The sequence below is a fragment of the Engraulis encrasicolus genome, chromosome 5 (genome assembly GCF_034702125.1).
Source record: "Engraulis encrasicolus isolate BLACKSEA-1 chromosome 5, IST_EnEncr_1.0, whole genome shotgun sequence".
NCBI classification, from domain to species: domain Eukaryota; kingdom Metazoa; phylum Chordata; class Actinopteri; order Clupeiformes; family Engraulidae; genus Engraulis; species Engraulis encrasicolus.
Genome location: NC_085861.1, coordinates 3,930,145 through 3,947,351, shown reverse-complemented (window position 1 = coordinate 3,947,351; position 17,207 = coordinate 3,930,145). Strand labels below are relative to the sequence as shown.

The window sequence follows — 17,207 nt, the reverse complement described above, 5'->3', positions numbered from 1 at the left end:
AGAGAGAGAGAGAGAGGGAGAGAGAGGGGTAGGGGGAGAGAGAGAGAGAGCAAGAGAGAGAGAGTTGGGGAGAGAGAGAGAGAGAGAGAGTGTGCGTGTGTGTGTGTGTGTGTGTGTGTGTGTGTGTGTGTGTGTGTGTGTGTGTGTGTGTGTGTGTGTGTGTGTGTGTGTGTGTGTGTGTATGTATGGGTGTGTGTGTGTGTGAGAGAGAGAAAGCGCAAGAGAGAGAGGGGAAGAGAGAGAGAGAGAACGAGGAAGAGGGAGAGAGAGAGGAAGAGCGAGAGAGAGAGAGAGAGAGAGGAAATATCATCAGACATCATGTTAGGTCTTAAACACATACATGCCACAAAGAGGTGAGCTGGTGTCCACATGATCCACAGCAGTGGTCTGAACACATCTGCTCTTTACAATGCCATTAGATTTAACAACAACACAACATGACTCATAGCTAGTAAGTAAGTAGCTATTCGTCAACTCACCTTTAGCAATATTTAGTTTAAAACTTAAACCACACATGGTAGGCCCGTGTCAACATGCAAGCACCAAACACCTATGTAGAAGTGATAGCCTACGCACATAATGTGGCTACAACAGAACTAAACTAAACTGGTTGGATTTGCGGTTACCTTTTACTTGATGCCGGCGTCATACGTATGACATAACAGTGTCATAATAGTGTCAAAAGATTGTCATGACACAGTGTGCATGAACGAGTCATAAACATGATGTCAATGTCATAAACATTTTATGGTCATGAAAACCTGACATTGTTAGGCCTGTCTTTATCATAACCAAATTTCACTTAATGACAAAGTCATAATATGTTTCTGATATTGACATCATGTTACTGACACATGCAATGTTATGACACTGTTATGTCATATACGTATACGTACGCATACGTATGACACCGGCGTCAAGTAAAGTGTTACCGGATTTGCTAATACCAATAAGAGTTAAAAACAATTTGGCAAAGAACTCTAAACCTGCATATTTAGCACATTTAGCATATTTGGTTTTGCGTTAGCACCACGACGGCAGAAGAAGGCAGGAAATGAGGGAGATGAGTCACAACAGATCAGTCCAGTCACCATGGAAACCGTGAGTGTGGCGTGGCAGGATGACATGATTTTACAGACGGACATATAGTGCACAAGGGATGGAGCAACAGGGGAACACATCTAGACATGAGAAGCACATGACAAGCAAGTGTAGTCAATCAGACAGATCGCACAGAATGCACACAACAGGGTATAAGCTAACACACAGTAACAACGACCACCCACAATGCAATGCGCATGCAGAGAGATGTATGGGCTATTGAGATGAGGGAGACGGGGCTGTAAACACAAATAAGACCGTCCTACAAATGAGACGACTGAAACGTAACACAAGGGGTTAAATAAGACCGTCCTACAAATGAGACGACTGAAACGTAACACAAGGGGTTAAATAAGACCGTCCTACAAAGGAGACGACTGAAACGTTAAAAAAAAAAGCAGGTCAAACGAAACATAAATTCAGGAAAATCTGGAATCTTAAATCTAGAATCTTAAATCTTAAAAAAAATATCACACACCAACATTTTTTGCTGGAGTGCCACTACAGGTACAGACTTCATTTGTGGTAGACAGACAGACTTGACTTGATAAATGTGTCTGCTATAAATGTACTGTAATATAGGCCTGTGGGCTGCTTCTGAAAGAGCAACAAACACTTTCAGATATTTCTTCACATATTTGGGAATTAATGTTGTGGAGCTCCTCACTCAGTGGTTACAAAAAAGCACTCTCTGTGGAGAAAGACGGTGTGTCAAAACCTTCGCATGAGCATAGTCAAAAACAAGAATACTAGAAGAAGAACAAGAAGAAAGAAAGAAAGAAAGAAAGAAAATAAGGTTTCAGGGAGAGTCATCACTAGATATTTGATGAGATGGACACTTCACAGACGAGCAAAGATTGGGCTATGAGGGATGGCAGTTTCAGACTCTCTTCTGACATCTTGTGCACATTAGAGGTACTGCAAGAATGTCACTATTGTTTATGCAGCCTAGGTTTCTCAATGGGGGCACTACAGCACCCCAGGGGGCGTTGGGGAGCCCTAGGGGGGCGTTGAAAAAACTGAGAGGAGGCGGTGCTTAGATGCCATTGGGGGGCATTAGTCAATTTTTTTGGTAATACCAGAGATTCTTTAAGTATATAGAGATATGCCAACATAATAGGTTTCTATGGGCACCTAACGTGACCAGGTTCCGGTCTGCCTAAAGGGGCGTGTCATAATGCTCCTAGCATTGAATAGAACAGTCCTTAGGTCTGCCTAGGTCTGCCTAAAGGGGGATTTTCACCCCCTCCCCCTTGCAATAATAGAACCCGGAAACAGTGGGCTAATGGAACCTCTCTCTCTCTACTCTCTCTGGTAATACTAATATCAGGAGGGCATTGGCTTATGATGAGGCCAAGAGGGCGTTTGTACAACAAAGGTTGAAAGGTTGTAACAAATCCTAAAGGGACAGCAAGGAATTGATAACAAAAGGTATTCAGGTTCTGTATTGGTATTCATGTTGTCTTTGTTGGTAGTAAAAGATTTATTATTATTATGTATTTTGGCCTAATTTCTGGTCCCTATAGCCAAATGAAGACACGAAATCTCTGACTCAAAATGATCAACCAAACAACCAATAGCAACAAATCTCTAAAACTATCAAGGAAAACAGCATCTAAAAAATGATAAATAAATAAAATATATAATAAAAAGAAAAGCTAAATATTTTTCTCTATCAGAGAATTGAAAGTGGAAAGTGGAAAGGGGGGAGGGGGGAGAGGCAGGTTTGGAAAAAAAAAGGCTGTTAAGCGGGGTGGAGGAGTGGGTGGGTGGGGTTAGGGGGTGGGTGTTGGGGGGGGGGTAGGGGCAGGGGGGTTGGAGGAGGGGGTGGGTGGTGGGAGTTGGGGGTGGGGGCAGGGGAGTGAGGTGATCAGTGTCTGTACCTAAGGCAGGGGGGTCCTTCAGTGTTTTTATTGACATCCTCCACCCACTTAGTAACATAATATTCAGTTTGGATGCAAGGGGTTAAAAACCTGTAAGGGGAGGGGGGGTCGGAGTGGGTGATGAGCAGAGAAAGAAAGAAAGAAAGAAAGAAAGAAAGAAAGAAAGAAAGAAAGAAAGAAAGAAAGAAAGAAAGAAAGAAAGAAGGAAGAAAGTCACAGGAAGCAGTGAGGGACGATGGGCAAGAGAGAGAAAGAAAGAGAGACAGCGAGAAAGAGAAAGAGAAAGAAAGAATGGAGAGGAGAGGGAGAGGGAGAGGTGGTCGGATAAGAGAGAAGAGCAGCACAGCATTGACATTCTTGACAGTCCACCAAGATGCAAGTGAGGGAGGAGAGAAAAGTCTGTGTCCTGATTACGGTGAGCTAAGGTGAGGTGGGGGATGCGTGCGCTTGCAATTGTTCTTGAGGAGTCATTGAGCATTGTTATCTACATGCGAGGCACATTCCCATTTTTAATGTGAGTCATGTAAATACTGCATATGCATAAGGGAATATTCTAGTTGCAGAACGCTGTTTTGCACATGCAAACAGAATATTCCGGAACTTGTTTTAAATGGAATACTGACAGTATTCCGTTTAAAATTGGAACTCTCCATGCATGTACGCAACTGTGTTCAAAACTGTCTTCAATATTGAAGGCCCTGCCACAAATCTGATCCAACTATTTTCTAAACCCAGTTGACTTAAATTGGCAGTTAGCACACAAAGTCAGGTTGGCTTAAGGGGTGAGATCACCTGTTTTATAATGTCTTATAATGTCTCACCATGTCTTTAAAGCAGGGAATCTGCGTTGACCTACAGCTGTAGGTACAGTCCCAGGAAAAAGTTTGTACACCCTTTGAAATTTCTTACATTTCTGTCAAAATTGATCATAAAACATGGTCTGATCTTCCCGGAAATCTCAAGAAGGAACAATCAGAGTCTGCTTTAATTAATTCCACCCAAACATTTACATGTTATCATATTTTTATTGGTCATAAGGCCATAATATTCACAGGAGAGCAGGGCATAAGTAAGTACACCCTTACATTAGGTAGGTTTTAACCCTCAGTTAGTTGCAATATCATCAACCAGACTTGTCCTGTAGTTGCAGATCAGATTAACAAAACAATCTGTTTGTATCTTGTCTCCCTCTTCTTTAGAGAACTGCCTCTCGTCAGCCAGGTTTGTTGGATGTCTGGAGTGCATAGCTTTCTTGACTTCATGCCATATAATCTCAATTGTTTTTTCAGTGCTTTGACTGGGCTATTTCAGAATGTGTATTTCATTATTATGAAGCCATTCTAAAGTCGATTTGCTTCTAAAGTATGGGTTGTTGTCACATTTCAGGACCCATACTCTTGTGTGCTTCAACTGTATGACAGACTTCCTCACGTTTTTTTCTGTAAAATATCACAATAAACTTGAGTTCATCGTTCCACTGATAATAGCAAACTGACAAGGGCCTGAGGCAGCAAGGTAGCCGCATATAATGATGCTCCCGCCACCATACTCAGAAGAGGAGATGTAACCAAGAATAGCTAAAAATGGGATTCATTCTGCCAATCTAAAATTAATGGGGTTTCTGTCCAAAAAAATATTGCTGCACCTTTGAGGTTTGCGAAAAAGCATTTATATGCTTCATAGAATTACTGCAAAATATTCTGTATACCAACGTTGAAACCAAAGTTGAATTGTTCAGGGGAACACACAATGTCATGTTTGGAGGAGAACTGGAGAACCACACCTTCACCAAAACATCATCTCCACCTTTGAGTATGGTGGCGGGAGCATCATTATATGCGGCTACCTTGCTGCCTTAAGCCATTTTCAGTTTACTATTATCAGTGGAACAATGAACTCAGAAGTTTATCGAGATATTTTACAGAAAAAAAGGGAGGTAGTCTGTCACACAGTTGAAGCACACAAGAGGATGGGTGCTGAAATGTGACAACAAGCCATACTTTAGAAGCAAATCGACTTTAGAATGGCTTCATAATAATGAAATACACATTCTGGAATAGCCCAGTCAAAGCCCTGACAAAAAACAATTGAGATTATATGGCATGAAGTCAAGAAAGCTATGCACTCCAGACTTCCCACAAACCTTGCTGACGAGAGGCAGTTTTCTAAAGAAGAGGGAGACTACGTGTAGATACATCCAGATTGTTTTGTTAATCTGATCTGCAACTACAGGAAACATCTGGTTGAGGTTATTGCGACTAGCTTAGGGTTAAAACCTATTGAATGCAAGGGTGTACTTACTTATGCCTTGCTGTCCTATGAATGTTTACATCTTATGGCCAATGAAAATACAATAACTTGTAAATGTTTGGGTTGAATTAGTTAAAGCAGACTTTGGTTGTTCCTTCTTGTGATTTCCGGGAAGATCAGACCATGTTTTATAACCAATTTTGACAGAAAGGTAAGAAATTTCAAAGGGTGTACAAACTTTTTCCTGGGACTGTATATTTGCATTCGGTTGTAATTGTCTTCTTTTCTTTTCAGCAGATGGCTGTTTTAGAACCAACTGGCTATCTCAAAGACGCATTTAAGAGCACTTTACTGTGCTATACATCAGACTGAAAATGTTTTTAATGCACGTCTGGAGGAAAACCGGTCGTTCTGGGGCGGGACGGGAGTGGCTGGGTATTGGCTACTGGTCAGTTGCATTTTGGTTGTGGTGGCAAACGTCTTTTTTTATTGTCCGGCCAAAGCATATTCCAGTTGTTTGGTCTCATGCTGCTATAGGTCTATAGGGTCATGAATACAGCAGCAACATGTACACATTACATCAAACCTCAGGCCACTAACCAACCAAACAACACAGGAGGGAAAATGACAAGTAAGGACAACATTGACAGGCCTTATCGCTTGGAGCATTTGTCCAGAAGGAAAAGACATGTGCTGGTCACACATGCGGCTCATTTCAGGACAGGACAAACCAAACCAAACAAGTGTGAACAGTCATCATGATATTACTGTTACAGTTTTTCTCGATTGCCTCCACACAAGTTCTGGTACTTCACACACAATTCTCGGAACATCTCACCCATTTCCCAACTCCCCTAACCAATGTCACTGAACACTAAACACAATTCCTACTTAACACTCAAATTCCAGTTTTAAAACACACTCTTTTCACACCATTACACACAATTCTCTGGATTACACTCAATTTTCATAAAGAAAAACGCGTTTCTCATGGAACACACTGTCATTCACAACACTACAATCAACTGCAATACTATGTTCACTTCCTCATCACATGGGCAAACTCTCTTCATACCGGTTTACAATCTGAAATCATCACCCCATAAGGACACACATTGCATGTCATATTGATGAAAAATGAGTGGATGCAAGGAGAAAACCCATTTGTTTAGTTTTTGAACTCAAAAATATGTTATACAAGACATAACTTTCATGTGGTTACCCAATATTACAATACATTAGTGCAATTTTTAAATATTTAAAAAAAATATGTAAAATCTATACACGTCTGTGTACTCCGAGTCTAAAAACAATAATTCAGTATTTTACTACAGAAAAATACCCTCTTTAGTAAGTAGAACACTGAAGAAAATAAGTTTCGACTGTGTTTCAAGTTGAGTATAGAGTTTTTTTTTCATAGCAATAGGCTATACAGTAATGTAATGGGTTTTTTGTACTGCCAAATAGGCAGTGGGGTTTATCTTTGTGTTGTTTTTGTGAAAAAGACAAAAATCTTTCTGTTTCTGTTTGTGTGTTGTGGGAATGAAGTTCTTCCAACTTATGTCACATGCAATCCAACTTATGTATCCATGCAATCCAGAACAAAAAAAAGCCCAAGTTACTGGGAGAAATTAGTTTTACCCTGTGCCCAACAGTGTTTTAATGGGTCAGCAAATGTGTATTGTAGTGACTGTCTGTGTGTGTCATTTGACGACAAAATGAGGTTTTTAGAAGAGAGTACATTGTTTTGAGACAAGACGTGCATTTTTCAGAGGTAGTGAAGAGTTTGGCCCGTTGTGTGTGAGGTTTGGAGATTTGTGTGTAGAGTTTTGAGAATTCGAGGAACGATTCCGAAAATTGTGTGTAGGCAATCGAGAAAAACTGTATTAGCTTTCATGCCTAGCCCCTTTACAGAGCTATTGATACTGGTAAATTAGCATCCACCCTTCACACCCTGGGAGGTATTCACATCTTGTCTCTGGAGACGTACAGTAGACGTAAATCGCCTAATAGAAGAGCCTGAGTCCTCATTTGCTTTATCACATAACCATATTCTTGGAATACCCTCCTGATGCATGGATGGTGGCCTATTCATAATGGGAAAATATGTATAATAATATATAGGTATAATATAATAAATAATAATATAGAATTATAATATAATAAATGAGTGTAATGAGTGTCAGTCATATGTGTTAAACAAGGCGTTCCTTTCCACAAAATAATGCCCCACAACAACAACTCCATGCCCATTATTTTACTATGTAGGCCAGGGCTATTCAAATGGCGGCCCTGGGGCCAGATGCGGCCCTTGGACGGCAAGGTTCTGGCCTCCCACGAGGTCAGAACAAAATGAAAACAAATATGTGCAATCACTAACACTTAAGGTTAGGAATATTTTTCCTATGCAAATGAGAGTGATATCTTATCGGAAATAGTCTCATAGACCATGAAGGCTACTAAGAAATAGAAAAGCGAATATCTCTTCTGTCTGGAAAGTTATCCGCTTGTTTCACACCCTCACTTTGGACATTGCATGCGTACACACATGTGTATTCCATGTTCGGCCTCTCTACTGGGAGGAATTCGAAAAACTGGCCCTCGATGACATTTAATTGAATACCCCTGATGTAGGCTATGACATGCATGACACACACAAACAATCTAACTTAATGCAAATATCAACATTTTGCTGCCATGGTGGAACCAGCTTACTGCATCTACCCCCACCCGACCCCCCCCCCCCCCCCCGGTAACCTTTCCCTTTTTCCATTTGAATTACTGTATATCCCATTTAATATATGAAAACACTCTGTTTGGTTGAACAGTGATGTGTTTCGGACATTTAAATGACATGGGGAAAAATTATGTCCACAAACAAAAACGAAGACAACACTGTCACACTCTATAAAGACTTTCAAATGATGCATTTGGATGTCTACCCAACAAGTAGACCTACAGTAAAAAAAACAAATCCCTGAATCAAAAGGACAAACAAACAACTAAACAAACAAACAAAAAACTGGGTAACACTTCAAATGTTAGCCACTTAATAGATGCTTAATTACTGTCTGCATAAGTGACTTATAATAGACATGTTATGGGTCTACTAAGTCCTTATTGTGATTATATTAATAACTAGAAATGCACTCAGAGAGTGCAGACCTCCGCCAAGGAAGCTGTTTGATAGAACATTTGACTATGCTACACCCTCATTATTTTCAAGTCTGTCTGCCTTGTTTTTGTGAATTAGAAACTGGAATGTCAAAATTCACCATATCCAGCAATGGTGAAGATTGTTTAAATAAAATCCTGGATCCAGACCGTGATCCGGATCACCACCAAAATTGAATCACTTGTTCCTTTTGTTATTTCCAACAACTCCACAAAGCTTTGTCCAAATCTGTTCATAACTTTTTGAGTTATCCTGCTGACAGACAAACACGCAGACAGACAAACAGACTTCCTTGGCGGAGGTAATAAAGATCTTATTGGCAGTGAACAAAACATTTGGGACACACATGCCTAACAAATTATTGATGTTGCTCAGTGTTGTTGTTGTTATTGTTGTTGTCTTATGAGTGACTTATACAGAGAGTTATGAGTATGTATACGTGGCTAACGTGTGGACCTGATAATACAGTGTTACCATGTCTGTCCAGTATTGCACTGCTGGCGAGCATCTGGGTCACGTGACTAGGTCATGTGACTACGCCATGTGACTTACTCTGTGGAGTTGGAACGTGGGCGGAACTTCTTGCCCTTCATCTTCCTGCGGCTGCCGCTGATGTTTCCTGTGAGGAGGACCAATCACAGACAGCATCAGTGCCAGTATCCAAATGCCCGCTGACCAATCATAGTGTGTGTGTGTGTGTGTGTGTGTGTGTGTGTGTGTGTGTGTGTGTGTGTGTGTGTGTGTGTGTGTGTGTGTGTGTGTGTGTGTGTGTGTGTGTGTGTGTGTCTGTGAATGTGTATCTTACGTAACTTGCCACGAGATTCTTGTTGTGTGTGTGTGTGTGTGTATGTGTGTGTGTGTGTGTTTGTTTGTGTGTGCGCGCGTGCGCATGTGTGTGTCTCTTACGTACCTTGCCACGAGTTGCTTCTGGGTCTGCCGTTCTCGCAGACGTCCGAGTGTTTGGCATCCGGGATCCGTTCACTCCACGAGTGCGACATTCCATTAGACCTTCAGGACAAATCCAGACAACCCACAAACACACGTCAATCTCAACAGCGAAACAGGGAAGTAGCACTGCTCTGTTTCTCTGCCAGACGGCTAACTTTGGCACATTACATCTACTGTACGTAGCATACTACGTAGTTCATCCTAATGCAACATTTACCAATTGAAAAGCAATCAGGGGTGTGTTTCTCGAAAGTGTAGTTGTTAGCCAGTTAGCAACTTGCGTAGTTGACAATGGGAAATTGCATAGCAAACAACAAAGTGGCTAACATTGTTAGCAACTATGGTTTCGATAAATGCACCCCAGATCAAATATAATCTCTCTGTTTTGTTTTAGGTCGACTACTCGTATTCACTCATCTTCCACAGACACATCAACACAACACATCAAGGGCGGTACAGTGTAACTTAAATAAAACGAAGTGCCGTACGTGTATGTACATCACGACTAAACACACAGTCACAGTCAGTCACACATCTGAAGATGGCTATGAATGCGAGTGATGCCACACACACACACCACAGATGACCCGATGATGGCAGGATGATAACGAGAGCGTGAGGTATGATGAGAGGATGACAGGATGTCGCCATGTTTTTTCTGCGCTGGATGGATGGATGGAGTTGGAGGAGGGGCAGGGGGAGATACTCACGCATGCGTCTCTCCACCGTGACGTTATGACATGAGGCTTACATACTTACCCCGCGGCAGCAACAACAGCAGCAGCAGCAGCAACAGTAGCAGCACAGATGGCTGATGGGTAATAATCTGAGTGGATATGATGCTTACAATTGTTTGGCAGGAGGCGCTACAGGTAGCTAACAGGTAAATGCAGGAGATTAGCGTAAACGTTAGCATAACATGACCGAAGACCAGATGGGTGCGGTTGGCTTAGCATATAGGCTAGCTCGGCCTTGCATAGCAACATACAGTACAGGGGTGTTGTTGTGTGTGGCAAGCTAAACACACAATGTGAAAGGTGTATTTAGTTTGACACACAAACAGCAGGGAACTATTTTATTTTCTTTGCCACATATGCTGTCTCAGTCAAGAACAATTTGAACTTTGATCGTTAAGATCGTGAGAAAGCGCAAGTGTACAAGTGACAAATAAAAAAACGGTTAAGTCTTCTATAAATAATTATGAAGTTGAAATATTAGATCATAACAATTCTAAACTACTGAATATGTTTTGATTTAGGTCTACAAATCCAATCAATGGCTCCGTAAGAAAGTCTACATGATCGAATCCTTACTAAGGAAAGAAAAAACATGCCTGTCTGGCGGCAAAAGGCCCTACAACAATGCATACAATCCGAAAGAGACAGGGAGGCTAAGCCAGAGGATAGGGACAGGACAGCCACAAGCCAAAAACCTTCAGACCTATTGACTACATAGTGCAACCAATGCCTTTTGGAAGGACCAAAAAAAACATCTTAAAAAGACAACTCGCTTGGTGCACCACATAGTAAGCAGATCAAGAAGTCAGATTCAGCTACTGTCAGAAACTGACAAGTTTAATCAATTCGCTTCACAGTAGGGTGCATCAAACGCCCCAACTTTTGAAAAAAAACCCGCTGTGCTTTTGCAGTATTATTCCTTTGTACTAAAAAACTTACTTGTAAAATATTTGTATTAATGTTAAAGGGTGGAACAATACAGTAGGCTTGAAATTTTGAATGGCAGTGAATGGGCATTTTAAGCAATGTCAGTGAAATGTCTGTTTGTAGACTAGTATGGAAAATAATTTAGAAGAATGTTCCATTTGCCTTTCCACTTTCCCATATTCGAAACCCCCCGTGCAAGTGTTTATCCCAGCCTTCCTTTAGCAAAGTTTAAGCCCCTATCCACTAATCCTTTAGCCATGTTCAAACCCATGTAGCACAATTATGAAAAAATAATAATCACGATTATTTGGATCAGGATTATTAATCACAATTATTCAACAACAATAAACAATAGCATGAAACTTTTTGGCAAAAAATACCAGCCTGTCAGCATATTCTGGCTTCAAGGACGCCCAAAGGCAGGCCATTATTACCACGATTAAATCCCGACTGAAATTATGATTTCGATATCACGATTTTCGATTTATTTTGATGAATTGTACAGCCGTACCATACCCATCCTTTAACCATGTTGGGGTCTTGATACCCTGGGCATGTGGAAAAGCAACTTAGCTATTCTTCCACATGACTTTTACTAGTTTTGATCAAAAGAGCTACCATAACACACTTTGCCCACTTTGATTTAGCTAAAAACACCCATTCACAGCCATTCAAAATGTAAAGCCACTCTTTCACATACATCCGATTTGCTAGAAATCGGCAAGGAAGATCTGTGTGGTAGTGCAAAGGACCAATCCCACAAGAGCACAGCAGGATTTCGCAAAGTTTAAAATGTCAAGGTGTGGTGTTCGATGCACCCTAGCTAGCTAGCTACTTCACAATAAGCCAGCCAGCAGGAGGCTGAAATGCCCCCCCCAAGGCAAGGGGAGGGGGCGGAGCTGAGGAGGATAGGGGTGGGGGGCGGGGGCAGGGCTGGACTGGCCAGCGGGCATTTCCCAATGAGCCCCGCACCCTCGTGATCCCCTATTTTCAGAACTGTACAAAAATCTATATTATATTGTTTTTTCCATTGCTGAAAAAACATACATTCATTTTTTTCTACATTTCTGAAAATAGGGGCCCACGTCGGCATAGGGCCCACCAGTGAGTCAATTCTGCACCGCTAATTATAAGGGCCCCCCCATAGATTGTATATACTAATACAAGTACATTCTATAGGGGCCCCTTATATAAAGCCAAAATTGGCCCAGGTACCTACAATATTTCTCCCCCAGTCCAGCCCTGAGTTGTGGGGAGGGGGAACGGGGTTTCAGGAGGAAGGGGGTTGTAAGGAGGGTGAATGGAGGTGAGGTGAGTTGATGGGTGATGGATGGCACACCTGAAGAGGAACAGAGAGATGTTTTGGCTGATGGAGGGGATGGAGGGGGTGAAGGAGCAGGAGGAGAGCTGCAGGCGGGACAGGTGCGACAGGTGCAGGCGCGACAGGTAGGCCGACCTCTTCTTGGAGCTGGAGGCCGAGTTGGAGCTCACGCCCGGCGGCATGTCGCTGTAGAAGGAGTCGCCATCGCCAGGCTTCTTCACGTACTCGCCCGCCGGCATTTGCCTGCATGGGGGGGATGGAGATGGAGATACACACACACACACACACACACACACACACACACACACACACACACACACACACACACACACACACACACACACACACACACACACACACACACACACACACACACACACACACACACGCACGCACACAAACACAGGCATAGATGGAGACACACACACACACAAACACAATCATAGACGGAGACACACACAAACACACGCACACACACAGGCAGAATCGGAGACACACACACACACATACACACACAATCATAGACGGAGACACACAAACACACACACACACACACACACACACACACACACACACACACACACACACACACACACACACACACACACACACACACACACACACACACACACACACAGCAGTATCTTAAAAGCATGTACAGTGAGTCCAATATGTATTTGATCCCTTGCTGATTTTCTTGGTTTGCCTACTAACAAAGACATGATCAGTCAATAAATGTTATGATAATATGTATTCTAATATGGAGAAATAGAATATCAAAAAGAAAATCCAGAAATTAACTTAAGAGAATATATATTAATTTATTTCCATTTCATCAAGCAAAATAAGTATTTGATCCCCTGCCAACTGATTACAGTTCCGGGCCCACAGACCAGATGGGCACTTCCGATCAACTTATCATCTGAATGAAAGACACCTGTACATACTAACATGCATAAAATACACATTTAATCAGCAGAATCAGTCCATAGTATGAGTGAATCAGTCACACTCCAACATCACCATCATGGGAAAGACCAAAGAGCAGTCAAATGATATCAAGGACAAGATTTTAGACCTGAACAAAGATTAAATGGGCAGCAAAGTCACAAGAAAGAGACTTGGTATTAATGACCCAGCTGTTGATGCATTTCTTCCAAAATGTGAGGAATACAAAATGACTATCCATCAGCCTGTCTGGGGTTCTATACAAGATTTGACCTTTTGTAAGGATTTGATAACCATGAGAACAGAAAGAAAGCACCCTAGACCTGTACGGGATGAACTAGGCAATGATATCAAAGCTACTGGGACCAAAATCACAGATAAAACTACTGGTAGAACTTAATGCCACAGAGGTTTAAAATCCTGTAGTGCACACATGGTACCTCTACTTCAGAAGGAACCTGTGCAGTCCCATCTGAGGTTTCCCAACGGACATCAGGCTGGTTTAGGATATGATAAGGAGGTGCTGTAGTCAGATGAAACCAAAATCAAGCTGTTTGGCATTAACACAATTCAATGTGTTTTGAGAAAGAGCACTGCTGTCTATGATCCCAAGAACACCCTCCTCACCATCATGCATGAAAGTGGTATCATTATGGTTCTAGGGTGTTTGTATGGCCAAGGCACAGGACAAGTTCACATCGTCAACAAATGGATGGAGGGAGACATGTAATGTGCAATCCTGAGAGCAAACGTCCTTCCCTCCACCACTACACTGAAGGGTGGGCCATTTTTGGATCTCCCAACATGACAATAATACACAACATACAGTCAAAGCAACAAAGGAGTGGCTCAATAAGAAGCATATTAAAGTTGTGAAGTGGCCTAGCCAGTCTCCAAATATTAACCCTATAGTAATTCTATGGAGAGAACTGAACCTCCCATTTGCCAAGCTACAGCTACAAACTATTAATGTTTTGGAGATAATCTGCAAAGAAAAATGGACAAAAATATGTTCTACTATATGCACAAACATTGTCATCATCTAAAAGAAGCATCTGACCTCAGTGCTAGACAACTAGGACTTTGCCACAAAGCACTTTATCTTCTTTAGCTAGAGGGGTCAAATACTTATTAGCCTAAATTAAATACAAATAAATTAAAATATATTATTTTAAGTTATTTTCTGGAATTTCTTTTTCATATTCTGTCTCTCCATGTTTGAATACATATTATCATAAATTTATAGACTGATCATGTCTTTATTAGTGGGCAAACGGGCAAAATCAGCAAGGGATCAAATACATATTGGACTCACTGTATATAACAAGGAGCGGAAAATACAAAGAAGTCGTAGCATTTCATCATGTTTGATTTCTTTTTGGAGGGAAATGAAGATAAACGATCATTTACCGGCAGAATCTCCGGTGCACTTCTGACTCGGCGTATTTGCGCTGTCTGTAGTTCCTATGGGAGACAGGGGCCAAAGTTACAGCAAGAACAACTTGAGGATGGCGCTCTCTGTGTGTGTGTGTGTTACAGTATGTTAAAGTTACAGTATGTCACAGAAGTGAGTACACAGGAAAAGAAGGAAGGTCAGCACACTGTTGCTGCTGGTGTGACATCTGACGAAGACCAGACTGCATGGTCAAAACGTTGTGTTAATAAACCAGGAGCAGCAACAGTGTGCGGACCTTCCTTCTTTTCATGTTTAATTGTGTCTTAAGTCCGGCACCTGTTTGATCTGGATGTGCGCGCTCTCCAAAACGCTAAACAGAAGTGAGTACACAGCTCACATTTTTGCAGATTTGTAAGCATATCTTTTCATAGGACAACATTAAAGACATTTCACTTCGACACAATGATTAGTGACCTGTTAACAACAAAAATGGCCGCTTACATTTGCTGTTCACTCACAAAAAAAATCAAAATACAGCCATTAATGTTTTACAACATGTAACAAAAGTGAGTACACCCCAGCTTAAAATCCTGTAGAGTGTCTGAGAAGGGGCTGTGTTGGCCAGAAACGTCTCGAAATGAAAAGGGAGGTCATCAGTGTGTGTTTCAAACTTTCTTTACATTGAACTTTTACATTTTAATTGTAATTGTTTAATTGTATTGCAAATGTATTTTCTAAGATTCCATAACAAAATACGTCATATTTCATGTGAAGCTGCATAACATTAAAATTACATTGGGGGCCGGATAAAACGGCCCTCGAGACATAGGTTCCCCCCCCCTGCCACGGCTGGTCCTTGGTTGTGACTTACTTGTATCCCCAGGCTGCTATGGCAACGATGAGTGCGAGCACCAGGATGGATCCTGTGATGGCCCCCACAATGATGTTGGTGCTCACCAGGCCTGCGGAACACACGTGTGGAATGTTAAAGAGCGCAACCACGGCAACCAGCAAAACAGAAGGGTGAAGGGTACCACCACCACCAGGTTACAACCACAACAACAGAGAGAGGTTAAACCACACAGACTGGAAAAATGAATGTTCAGCAAACTCCTGTCAAACATACAGTGGGCTTTCTGTTGGCTATAGAAATTACACGCCCATAAACATTGAAAAGATAAAAATGAAATACATATGTTTACTCGTTATTGAATGCTGTGATATGCCAAATGATCTATTCTTGTCATGATCTAGTTAATGATTAACATTCACTTCTATGTGGCCATAAGTAGCTGCTGGATAGCGAACAGAGTGGTGTGTGTATGTTTGTGTTGCTGAACATAATTTCACTTTTACCAAAAGGTTAAAACCGTCAAGCACAAACAATTCACTCAGCACTACACTCAATAGGGTTTGTATTGCGCAATGATCAACTCACCAGTGATCACATCAACTTAAAATTACAATTTATAGAAATTTCAGAAGTACAGAAAATCCCTTGAGGTTTAATGTCTTTGCACATACACTCACAACTCGCACATGCGCCAGTGCAGACACACACACTCACTCACACACACACACACACACACCAGTGCTTTACACTAACTTTTTCGCTTACCAGCCATTTTGGCTAGTGGTTTTCGTGACTCACTAGCCATTGGGCCTTTTCACTAGCCATCATTTTCTTAACCATCATAGCAGCTTTAATGAATTATATAATAGGCTGTAATAATGTAATGTAGGATAATATAACATAATATAACATAAAATAATATAATATAATATAATATAATATAATATAATATAATATAATATAATATAATATAATATAATAAAGGGCCTAATAACTAGAATTGTTGTTAACTGGTCCATGCATGCATGCATGCTATAAGAACAGATTAACTCATCTGAGGAATGGCATAGCCGTGCATAAACACCAAGCACAGTGTTGTGGAAAGGCACAAATGTAAGCTACATGAGAGCAAAATATTTCCGTCTTTGATCTGAAGGGCACTTTCGATGCGCAAAGTAGATAGTGCAAAGTCATTGCCAAGCTTCGCATGTCCTCGGTCATGGATGTGGAATAACACCTCTTCTGGAATATTTTCTCATAAAAGTAGGCTATCTACTAGAAGGCACACACACATGCGGCCGGTAACTACAGAAGGAGCTACGACTTCCTTTCATTCCGTTTAATATTGAGTTGTTTAAAATATAAACGGACGCAAAGCAAGATGGGCACATGCGAAGGGACATGGGACATGATTTTGTACTGTCTGGAAGGCTACTACTGCGCGTTGTTTAAGCCCCGTTTGACAGTCGGGAACAACGGCACAAGAAACATGGAGGAATATTAAGGTATGAAGACATACAGGCAAATCAGAAAATGATTTAAACCGAACATTATTAATGCCGCATGTGTCCTTGTCTTATCACTGCGCTAATTAGTCTCAAGACTTTCTCAAGACTGAGGTGTTCTCCTCTCGCCTTGGTCATTTTAATGTCCACTACTACTATGCAT

The 17,207-nt window shown here is 41.4% G+C and overlaps 2 protein-coding genes across 2 annotated transcripts in view; one reads left to right on the top strand and one right to left on the bottom strand.

The window, feature by feature from the left end:
- The window catches only part of adam22 (ADAM metallopeptidase domain 22), an 85,987-nt gene that overhangs the window by 1,634 nt on the left and 67,146 nt on the right, over positions 1–17,207 (bottom strand). Inside the window, exons 22-26 of the mRNA XM_063198521.1 lie at positions 15,558–15,648; positions 14,701–14,754; positions 12,361–12,585; positions 9,320–9,417; positions 8,962–9,028 (exon numbers count right to left, since the gene is read on the bottom strand). Of these exons, the coding sequence (XP_063054591.1) occupies positions 8,962–9,028; positions 9,320–9,417; positions 12,361–12,585; positions 14,701–14,754; positions 15,558–15,648 (535 nt within the window). The remainder of the gene's footprint in view (positions 1–8,961; positions 9,029–9,319; positions 9,418–12,360; positions 12,586–14,700; positions 14,755–15,557; positions 15,649–17,207) is intronic.
- The window catches only part of LOC134448851 (E3 ubiquitin-protein ligase TRIM35-like), an 89,689-nt gene that overhangs the window by 19,707 nt on the left and 52,775 nt on the right, over positions 1–17,207 (top strand). The window lies entirely within an intron of this gene.